At 37.2% G+C, this 12,053-nt stretch overlaps 1 protein-coding gene across 1 annotated transcript in view; it reads left to right on the top strand.

Annotated features, from left to right (window-relative positions):
* MORC1 (MORC family CW-type zinc finger 1) overlaps positions 1 to 12,053 on the top strand; it is a gene marked incomplete at both ends in the record, with an annotated part of 157,963 nt that overhangs the window by 19,200 nt on the left and 126,710 nt on the right. The window contains 2 exons of the mRNA XM_081301955.1: positions 3,220 to 3,379; positions 5,177 to 5,282. Coding sequence (XP_081158081.1) covers positions 3,220 to 3,379; positions 5,177 to 5,282 — 266 coding nt within the window. The remainder of the gene's footprint in view (positions 1 to 3,219; positions 3,380 to 5,176; positions 5,283 to 12,053) is intronic.

The raw sequence follows: 12,053 nt of genomic DNA, 5'->3' as shown, positions 1-12,053 counted from the left end.
ACGGTCCACAGCCAGTCTTGGGCTAGGAGATGCACTGGAAAGCCAGCTAGAGGTGTGAGCCTGCCTCAGGGTGGGGTGGGGCTTGACAACACAGGTGAGGGTCAGCTGTAAGGAGTGGCTTAAGGGAGCCTGACAGCAGGAAAAGAGGTGCTGTCAGTGGTTATGTTGAATCCTGTACCTGTGAAGAGCCTGGGGTTTGGGCTAAAGCGCTGAGGTCATAGCTCCCCAAATGGGGCATTTCCCTTATTTATTTATTTATTTATCATTTTTAATTGATCTTATTATTTTTTAAAAATACATGATAACAGTGGAATGCATTACAATCCTTATTACACATATAGAGCACAATTTTTTGTTAAAAAAAAAAAAAAACCTTAAAAACACTCATCACTTTTGCATCCGCAGAAGCAACTTCTTCCAACCGTGGTTAAATGATTTCGTTGAGATCTGCCTGCGTGTCTCTAAGGAGCATGCTTGCACTTGATTTTATTTAGGTGTTCTCCACTAACCTCCTACTATGGAAGGGGATTTAAACCTATCTACCTTCTCTTCTGTGCTCCTGTCACCCCTGGACTTCCAGCCTCACTAGCGCCCTCCTAACTTTGGTTATGTCAGTGCTCGGTGTGTTCATTTCAGACTGTGTATACACTATTCACAGGAGCTCATGTCATAAACTGTTTTGTTTTTCCTCATGTGCACAACTTTTTATTTCTCTAGAATGACTGACTGCTTTCTTTTCTGGACACTCACCACTGTCGCTGAAAACTGCCCTGCTTCTCTGTTACACGGCATGGTTAACACCAGTCTAGCTTGCTCTCCTCAGCTCCAGCTTCCTGATGCACTCTGTTCAGAGCCCTGTCATGTGCTGCAGCTCCCACTCCCGCTCTCCATGTCCGGAGGTCAGCAGGCATCCTAGGATCTGCCCTTGCGGTGGTCCTGGGTGTCAGATCTCTTCTCTGTCAGATCCCAGATCCTAAATCTCATGTCTTCTTTCACAACTTGTGTAACATAGTCTGCCATTTTATCTTGGGATGGGAAGCAAGATCTTCTTAGACCACCACACTTTAGAATGCTGTTATTCTTCCCCAACACTCAGTTATAGTTTGGGTTGTTATCATCTTTGAGCTGAAATTCATTTTCCTTCAAGATTTTAACTTTATACCTTTTCATTTAGTACCAGTGATTGAACCCTGGGGCGCTTAACCACTGAGCCATATCGCCAGCTCATTTTTATTTTTTATTTTGAGACAGACTCTCACTGAGTTGCTTAGGGCCTCACTAAGTTACTGGCTTTGAACTCATGATCCTCCTGCATCAGCCTCTTGAGACGCTGGATTACAGGCGTGTACCACTGTTCCTTCAAAATTTACTGAGAAAACTGAAGCCATTTAATTTTATTCCTTAATCTCTACTTTTTGAAGGTCAAAAGCAACTTTGTCCCCAATGTTCTGAATTCAGAATTTTACCTGTCTGATCTATTTATATCCATTGTCCTGGGCACATACAGAATCTTTTCAACCTGGAAATCATATCCTTGTAAATCTGGGGTAACCTCCTGTAACACTGATGAATTTCTCTTCCTCCTTCCCTCCCTCCCTTCCTTCCTTTTCTTATCTTTCTCTCTCACCCATTTCCCTCCCCCTCCCTCCCTCTTTCAGGACTGAGGTCAGGAGTGCTCCATCACTAAACTACATCCCCAGACATTTAAAATTTTTAATTTGAGGGAGGGTCTTGTTAAGTTGCCCAGGCTGGACTTGAACTTGTGATCCTTTTGCCTCAGTCTCCCAAATAGTTGCGATTATAGTTGTATGCCGCTGTGCCCTGCAACACTGATGATTTTCTTTCATCCATATTCTCTTTACTCTCCTTTTGCCACTGTTTTTAGCTCTTGGACTTCTATAAGTGGTTCTTTGATTTTCTTATTTTTCTCTTCTATTTTCTGTCTTTCATAGTTTTGTTTTCTGGGAGATTTTTCAACACTTATTTTCCAATTCTTTCATAAATTCCTTTTATAATTATATTTTTAATTTCTAAGAGGTCTTTTTAAAAATTCTCTCAGTGATCTTTTTCCAAAGATATCTGATTCTTATTTCATAGATATAGTATTTTTCTTATAGCACTGAAGATTTTCATAATTTTTTTAAAAAATCAAAATTGCCATCCTCCTCTTACGGTTTCTATTTCCACTGAGTTGCTTAGTTTCTATTTGTTGACCTGGTTTCTGTTTATCGTATTAGAGGCTTTTCTTAGATGGCTGTTATTCCTAAACATTTAAAAAAGTCGTCCAACAAAATGCTGATTGAGCTGGGTGTGGGAGTTTCAGTGATATGATCTAAACAGGTTGTTTTATTGGGGGATTCTTGATGTCATTTTCTTTAGGTCTTTCCTTCTGAGCTGGTCTGATTTGTAAGAGAAGACTCTTGCAGTCTTCTGCCTGGAGGCCTAGCTGCCAGCCTTCTGGGGGCAGATGAGACAAGATGCTGAGATTTTCAACATCCGGCATGTACACTTTGACTCAGTCCCTTAAATCTCAATAGGCTTCCCCTAACAACTCTGTGTCTTCTCATCCAGAAACACATTGTTCCAGTCTTCAGAGAGTGAGCATCCAGGGGCTCTGGGGTTTGGAGGAGCTGTTGCCAGATGGGGATCTAGATGCTGCTTCTGGCTTTCATGCTGTCAATCTGAATTGTAAATCAGGCTGACTCTTCTCTTTTCTGGCAAGGGCTGTGGATTGTATTTCTTGATATGCTGTCATCTGCTTTTCCATTTCTAAAGTGCTGATACTATTGTTTCCTCTGCCATTCCATCCATCTTTCAAAAGGGCATGGAGTTGGCCTCCATCTGTCGGCACATTCCACAAGTATACAAATTTGTTATCTGTCTCTTCTTTATAAAACTAAAATACGGGAGGAAAATAAACTTTTAACTTTGTATTTTATGATTTGTTTGAAGAGTAGAATAAACTAGGATCAGACAAAAAGATGGTGGATCTTGTGTATTTAATAATAAATCAGTGTGGTCTGGGGATGTGGCTCAAGCGGTAGCGCGCTCGCCTGGCATGCGTGGGGTGCTGGGTTCGATCCTCAGCACCACATTAAAAAAAATATAATAAAGATGTTGTGTCCACCAAAAACTGGAAAGTAAATATTAAAAAATTCTCTCTCTTAAAAAAATAATAAATCAATGTGTATGTGTGTGTGTTTGTTTATTTTTAAACAGGTTGTAGTTCCAATGCCTTCGTGGCTGACAAGAACCAGAGACTCTGTCACAGATGATCCACAAAAATTCTCAACAGAATTGTCTATAATTTATAAATACTCCCCATTTAAAAATGAAGCTGAATTAATGCAGCAATTTGATGTGATCTATGGAAAATGTGGTAAGATCATCAGAATTCTGAAATTTGATGGAAGTTTTTGTTTCAGTGTCTTATGAAAGTCACTCTACATATGTTTTTATGTTAATAACCTCATGTGAATTATCACATGGGGGCAGCCATTCATTTTAGCCATATGAATTTTGTCTTAAGAGAATTGAAACAGGAGTTGCTGTAAATCCCTGGCACAAAGAGGAAGGTTCATTGTGCTTGCAGAGCTTTGTGAAACTGAAGGAGAAGAGGATGATGCAGGCCATGACCCAGTCTTTGTACCATGCAGCAGAGTTATTTGTTATTTGCACCATGTAGCCAAGATGCTTATTACAACATCTGAGATTATGAGTTACAAGGCTGATAAGACTTACAAATTTATAAAATAATGAATCTCTGCTTCTGTGGCTGAGAGTTAGCAAGAGCTTTGTTGATATTCTTTTACAGGATTTTCAGATTTTCCCTCATTCTCTCCATCTCCTCCAACTTTCTGCTCAACAGGTAGAATGTACCATCTTTGCTGATGCTTCCCGTGACAGTCTTTCTCCAGATTCCCATATTTCTCATATCTTGCTTTAAGGAAAACTGTGAAACTCTTCGATTTATGTATTGTTTGTGATGAAATTTTATTAAAATTATTTCAGACTTGATTTGATTTTCCTCAAAAATTTCTCCTCCATTCTGTGGCATTTTGTTTAAAAATGATGTTTTAAATCTCTTTGTCTCAGCGGAAAAAATAGTGTCAATTAAGTTGGTATTCTTTTTATTAATATATACACAATATATTTTAAGAACAGTGATTCACTTCCAATTGTGAAATACAAACATTAATGAAGAATTTCTTTTTGAATACTTTCCCAAGTGCTTTCTAAAAATTAAGTTATTTTATTCTCAGAACAACTATATGTGGTAGGTCCCTCGTGATCTCCGTTGTATCGAAAAATTAGAGATAATAAGAAATTTACCTGAGATTACTGTACTAGTAAATGGTTGACTCAGTATTTAGACATATGCAGTTAAGCTTCAAAGTCCACATTCTTAGCCACTATACTTTTTATTTCTACCAACAAAAAGTATAATTAGCTTTCTTTTAAAATTTTTCCAACAGCCCGGTTTGTCAGGGATCCAACTTTATAAATGATTTGGACTTCTTTGATATAAAAAGTTACTTAGAGCAGGGGTCATCAAACTGTGGTGACATACCTGTTTCTCTAAATAAATAGAACACAACTACACTCATTCAGTTATGTCTTCTCTGTGGCTGCTTTCATGCTACAGTGGCAGAGTAGGAGTTATGAGTAGATGTGACAGAGACCATATGGCCTGTAAAGCCTAAAATATTTACTGTCTGTCTCTTTGCAGAAAAAGTTTGCCAATACCAGCAATAGAGTCTAAAAGCAACACTTTGTACAAATTACAAAACTCGCCTTTGTTCTCTTATGCATTGATTTCAAGCTCACCAATGAGAGCTTCGCTTATAATACAAACTTGGCTCCACTTCCTAACACTTTTCATAATGCAAATTATGATGAGTGCTAAAGTTTGAAAGACTTATAATGAATTGAATTAGTAATAAGAAACACCATATTGTAGCAACTCAACATTCTTTGGCAGAGAGTAGAGTTTGCTATAAGATATGAATTTTGGAACATAGTCAAATATATTATTTATCGAAGTGCAAAAGGAAGCTTGGTTATAGCATATTTAATTATTTCAAGGATGAGATGGTAGCACAATACCTAGCATTTAGTATGTTTAAAATACTGGCAAGTCAAACATCTCCTTTTTCTCCTTTTTTTTTTTTACTAGGTACTTTGCTGGTTATTTATAACTTGAAGCTGCTGCTTAGTGGAGAACCAGAATTGGATGTTAAAACTGACAAAGAAGATATACTGATGGCTGGGGCTGATGAGGAGTGAGTAATGTGTGTGTCTGGAGAATGTTTTTCCACAGTGGCAGTGAGCTACAGTTAGGAGACTTTGCATCCGGGTTCCAGGTCTGAGGCCCCTGGGCCTTACAACTGGCACATAAATTTTACACAAATTATAGAAATAAGTGGGCTAGACCAGGTTCCAAAATCATGTCTAAGTTTCAAAGGGATCTTAAGGCTTCTCAAAAAATAAAGGATCTTGGGCTTCATCAAGACCTACTGAGTCAGAATATCCAGAAAGCAAGCTTAGAAATCAATACTTTTTAGATATTCCCCAAGTGATTCAGAGATATCAGTGTGGTTGAGGATTACCAGGTTATAAGACTTCTGAAGTTCTATAATACCATAACTCCCTTTTATTTCTTACTTTTATTGGTTATTCTTAGTTATACATGACAATAGAGTCTATTTTGATATAATTATACAAGCATGGAGTATATCTTTTTCTAATTAGGACCACAGTCTTATGGATGTACATGACGGTATATTCTCTGTGGTGTATTCATATATGAACATAGGAAAGTTATGTCAGATTCATTCCACTGTCCTATTCCTATTCCACTTCCCTTTCCTTCATTTCTCTTTGTCTAATTCACTGAACTTCTGTTCTTTTTTTTTAATTAACGAAATTATCTTAGAGTACTTTCGATTTGCATTTCTCTAATTGCTAGTGATTATGAACATTTTTTCATATATTTGTTGATTGATTGTAGATCCTCATCTGAGAAGTGTCTGTTCAGTTCCATGACCCATTTGTTGATTGGGTTATTTTTTTTTTTTTTTTGGTGCTTATCTTTTTGATTTCTTTATATACCCTAGAGATTAGTGCTCTATCTGATGTGTGAGGGGTAAAGATTTGCTCCCAAGATGTAGGCTCTCTGTTCACCTCACAGATTGTTTCTTTTGCTGAGAAAAAACTTTTTAGTTTGAGTTCATCCCATTTATTGATTTTTTATTTTAATTCTTGCACCAAAGGTGTCTTATTAAGGAAGTTGGGGCCTAACCCCACATGATGGAAATTAGGGCCTACTTTTTCTTCTATTAGATGCAGAGTCTCTGGTTTAATTCCTAGGTTCCTGATCCACTTTGAGTTGAATTTTGCGCATGGTGAGAGATAGGGGTTTAATTTCATTTTATTGCCTATGGATTTTCAGTTTTTCCAGCACCGTTTGTTGAAGAGGCTCTCTTTTCTCCAATGCATGTTTTTGGTGCCTTTGTCTAATATAAAATAATTGTAGTTTTATGGATTAATCTGTGTCCTCTATTCTGTACCATTGGTCTACAAGTCTGTTTTGTTGCCAATACATGCTGTTTTTGTTACTATTGCTCTGTAGTATAGTTTAAGGTCTGGTATAATGGTGCCACCTGCTTCACTCTTCCTGCTAAGGATTGCTTTAGCTATTCTGGGTCTCTTATTTTTCCAGATGAATTTCATGATTACGTTTTCTATTTCTATGAGGAATGTCATTGGGATTTTGATCAGAATTGCATTAAATTTGTATAGTGCTTTTGGTAGTATGGTCATTTTGATAATATTAATTCTGCCTATCCAAGAGTAAGGTAGATCTTTCCATCTTCTAAGGTTTTCTTTGATTTCTTTCTTTAGAGTTCTGTAATTTTCATTATATAGATCTTTCACCTCTTTTGTTAAGTTGATTCCCAAGTATTTTATTTTATTTTATTTTATTTTGAGGCTATTGTAAATGGGGTAGTTTTCCTGGTTTCCCTTTCTGAGGATTTGTCACTGATATACAGAAAGGCCTTTGATCTATGGGTATTAGTTTAATATCCTGCTACTTTGATGTATTCATTTACTAGTTCTAGAAGTTTTCTGGTGAAACTTTTAGGGTCTTCTAGGTATAGAAATCATATCATCAGCTAATAGTGCCAATTTGACTTCTTCTTTTCCTATGTGTTTTTCTTTAATTTCTTTCATCTAATTGCTCTGGCCAGTGTTTCAAGAACTATGTTAAATAGAAGTGATGAAAGAGGGCATCCTGTCTTGTTCCAGTTTTTAGAGGGAATGCCTTCAATTTTTCTCCATTTAGGATGAGGTTGGCCTGGAGTTTAGCATAGATAGCCTTTATGATGTTGAGATAGGTTCCTGTTATCCCTAATTTTTTTAGTGTTTTGAACATAAAGGGGTGCTGTATTTTGTCAAATGCTGTTTCTGTGACTGTTGAGATGATTATATGATTCTTATCTTTGAGTCTATTGATGTGATGAATTATTTTATTGATTTCTGTATGTTGAACTAACCTTGCATTCCTGGGATGAATCCCACTTGATCATGGTGCATGATCTTTTTGATATATTTTTGTATTCAATTTTCCAGAATTTTATTGAGAATTTTTACATCTATGTTCATTAAGATATTGGATGGAAGTTTTCTTACTTTGATGTATCTTTGCCTGGTTTTGGAATCAGGGTGATATTGGCCTCATAGAATGAGCTTGGAAGTGCTCCTTCTTTTTCTATTTTCTGAAATAAATTGAGGAGTATTGGTATCTGCTGAGATACAAACTGGTCTTCTTTAAAGGTCTTGTATAACTTGGCTGTGTATCCATCTGGTCCTGGGCTTTTTTTGGTTGGTAGACTTCTGATAGTGTCTCCTATTTTGTCACTTGATATTGATCTGTTTAAATTGTGTATATCATCTTGATTCAATTTGGGCAAATTATATGACTCTAGAAATTTGTTATTCTATGCCTTTGATATTTTCTACTTTTTTGGAGTACAAGTTTTCAAAATAATTTCTAATTATTTTCTTATTTCTGTAGTGTCTGTTGTGATATTTACTTTTTCATTATGTATGTTAGTAATTTGAGTTCTCTCTCTCTCTTCACTTTGTTATCATGGCAAAGGGTCTGTCAATTTTATTTTTTTCAAAGAACCAACTTTTTGTTCTGTCAGTTTTTTCAGTTGTTTCTTTTGTTTCAATTTCATTGATTTGAGCTCTGATTTTAATTATTTCCTGTCTTCTACTGATTTTGTGTTGATTTGTTCTTTTTCTAGGGCTTTGAGATGTAATGTTAAGTCATTTATTTGTTGACTGTTTCTTCTTTTAAGGAATGAATTCTATGCAATGAACTTTTCTCTTAGAATTGCTTTCATAGTGTCTCAGAGATTTCAATATGTTGTATCTGTGTTCTCATTCACCTCTAAAATTTTTTAAATCTCCTCCTTGATGTCTTCTGTTCATTCAGTAGCATATTTAGTCTCCAGGTGTTGGAGTAGCTTTTAGTCTCCAGGTGTTGGAGTAGCTTTTTTTTTTCTTATTTTATCATTGATTTTTAATTTCATTCCATAATGATCTGATAGAATTCAGGGTAGTATCTCTACTTTTTTTAATATTTTCTAAGAGTTGCTTTGTGGCATAATATATGGTCTATTTTAGAGAAGGATCCATGTGCTGCTGAGAAGAAAGTGTATTCTCTCGTTGAAGGATGAAATATTCTATATATGTCAGTTAAAGTCTAAGTTATTGATTGTATTATTGAGTTCTATATTCTCTTTGTTCAGCTTTTATTTGAAAGATCTATCTAGTGATGAAAGAGGTGTGTTAAAGTCCCCTAAAATTATTGTGTTGTGGTCTATTTGACTCTTGAACTTGAGAAGAGTTTGTTTGATGAACATAGACGCTCCATTGTTTGGGGCATATATATTTATAATTGTGAAGTCTTGTTGGTGTATGGTTCCCTTGAGCAGATGTAATGTCCATCTTTATCCTTTTGACTTTACTTTGAAGTCTACTTTATTTGATATGAGGATAGAAACCCCTGCTTGCTTCCACAGCCTATGTGAGTGGTATGATTTTCCCCAACCCTTCACCTTCAGTCTGTGGATGTCTTTTCCTATAAGGTGAGTCTCTTGAAGGCAGCATACTGTTTGGTCTTTTTTTTTTTTTTAAATCCAATCTTCTTGTCTATGTCTTTTGACTGCTGAATTTAGGCCTTTAACATTCAGGGTTAGTATTGAGACATGATTTGTATTCCCAGCCATTTTTGTTTAATTTTTGGTATTTAACGTGATTTGGTTTCTACTCTGATTAGGTTTTCCTTTAGTGTAATACCTCCCTCTGCTGATTTTCATCATTGTTTTTCATTTCCTCTTTGTGGAATATTTTGCTGAGGATGTCTTGTAGTGCAGGCTTTCTAGTTGTAAATTCTTTTAACATTTGTTTATCATCGAAGGTTTTTATTTTATCATCGAATCTAAAGCTTAGTTTTGCTGGATATAATATTCTTTTTTTAAGAGAATTGGATTTTTAATTTTAATTTTTATTATTAGTTGTTCAAAACATTACATAGCTCTTGACATATCATATTTCATACATTTGATTCAAGCGGGTTATGAACTCCCATTTTCCCCCGTGTACAGATTGCAGAATCACATGGGTTACACAGCCACGTTTTTACATACTGCCATACTAGTGTCTGTTGTATTCTGCTGCCTTTCCTATCCTCCACTATCCCCCCTCCCCTCCCCTCCCCTCCCATCTTCTCTCTCTACCCCATCTACTGTAATTCATTTCTCTCCCTTTTTTTTTCCCTTTCCCCTCACTTCCTCTTATATGTAATTTTGTATAACAATGAGGGTCTCCTTCCATTTCCATGCAATTTCCCTTCTCTCTCCCTTTCCCTCCCACCTGTTGTCCCTGTGTAATGTTAATCTTCTTCTCATGCTCTTCCTCCCTGCTCTGTTCTTAGTTGCTCTCATTATATCAAAGAAAACATTTGGCATTTGTTTTTTAGGGATTGGCTGGCTTCACTTAGCATAATCTGCTCTAATGCCATCCATTTCCTTGCAAATGCCATGATTTTGTCATTTTTTAGTGCTGAGTAATACTCCATTGTGGATATAAGATTCTTGGTTAGCGGCGCTGTGGGCTGGCGGGCTTGTGGGATGGCAGATGAGGAAGAAGACCCGACCTTTGAGGAGGAAAATGAAGAAATTGGAGGAGGTGCAGAAGGTGGACAGGGTAAAAGAAAGAGACTTTTTTTCTAAAGAATTACGTTGTATGATGTATGGGTTTGGGGATGACCAAAGTACAGAGTCTCTATCTCTCTTCTGAAGTAATCTTTTGCTACCTGTATTTGCTTTCTTATCTCTTTGTTGGAGTGATCAATTTTTGCCTGTATTTGCTCATTTAGGACATTCTTTAATTCACAGATCATTTTAATTATGAACCTTCTGAACTCCTTCTCTGACATTTTATCAATCTCATTGTCCATGGTTTCTGTTATTATAGTGTCCTGATTTGTTTGGGGCACTTACCTCCCTTGTTTTTTCATGTTGTCTATGTGTCTTCCTTTCTTGCAGTGTGGATCTGAGATATTACAGTTTCTACCCTACATTCTTGTAGTACTTGTGCAGATTGTCTGTACCTCACCTTGGTGTTGGGTTTCCAGACCCTGCTGGTGTCCCTCAATGTATGCTACTGCATCTAAAGGTGGTGGCAGCAATAACCAAGGTAATTCAAGATAATAGTTGAGCGACCCAAGATGGAAGCAATGTCTTACAGAGATGGGGCTAAAAGAGTGGGCCTTACACTCTCTTTGGGATGCCTGCTCTGAGATGCACATGCTTCTGGGCCCTTTCTATTGTCAAAAAGTTAGGGACTACTATGTGTGGAAGGCTATGGTGGTGAACAGAGTGTCCCAAGATGGAGGTGGTTTAGGCTTAGGCTCCAGGTGGGGAAGAGGGAAAACTCAGACCTACCCTGGACCTGTGGGGTGGATCTGGGTCAGGCCTGGGCTCCCGTGGCAATTTGCTGTTCAGAAGGGGGAATCCTGTGCCGGAGGCTGGGCTCAAGTTGGTGCCTGCTAGTGGAGGGGATGGACCTGGGCCTACTGTGAGCCTGGGTTCCTGCAGGCTGCTGTCTGAACTCCTATTCTTACACTTTCCCCATTATTGTTGGTTAGCTTCTGCATAGGAAAGAAAACATTTGACCTTTATTTTTTGAGGATTGGCTTATTTCACTTAGCATGAAAGTCTCCAACCCTGTTGCCCACAGTAAAATGCCAATTTCAGGAAGGAGGTTCAAAATTGTTACCGGCACCTCCATTACTGTCTTCTCCTATTCCCACTGCCACTGCCCTCTGCTGAACAGCTGGTTCCACAACCAATATTTCATGCTATTTAAAAGCTTTGAATACAAAGTCTCTAACAGTTATCTGTCAGAGTGTCTTGGCATTTCAACACCAGTGTCAGAAAACAATGCGTTATTAGAGGAATAATTTGACACAGCTAAGTTTTGAGGAAAGTTTTTGCTGTTTCTAGAGTATTAAATGAAGCCAGAATTTCTCAAGCTATTTAAGCAGTTAATAAGAAAAGAAAGAAAATGAATCACATCTATGACACATACAGTTTCACTCTGGAAAATTGACTGCTAGAATTTTTTTCAACAAAATTTTTCATCATTTAGTCACAAGAAAAGTCTTTCCAAGACAGGGATAGGGTTTCGTGAGGAAGGATTGTTATAAATAGGAGACATAATTTCTGTAACAAGGATTCTGTACTTCATGGCTCTGATGTGAGTACTTTCATGGGTCCAAGAAGCCACTGTAGCTTCTTTAGTGGTAGTAAAGCCAGTCCTGTTTTCTCTGCTGTCTCCTGCCTGTCGCTCGCAAGCACCTTTCAACTAAGAGCCTGCATATTTTAAATTTATTCACATACAGCAATTTGCTGCATACGGTTACCCATTATGAGCTGATCAGTTGTTTCTGACCCAACTCCTCCTCACTAAAGGACTAG

The sequence above is a fragment of the Spermophilus citellus genome (assembly GCF_964194105.1).
Source record: "Spermophilus citellus genome assembly, chromosome: 7".
Lineage (NCBI taxonomy): Eukaryota > Metazoa > Chordata > Mammalia > Rodentia > Sciuridae > Spermophilus > Spermophilus citellus.
The sequence above is the reverse complement of the archived record's forward strand: the minus strand, read 5'-3'. Positions and strand labels throughout refer to the sequence as shown.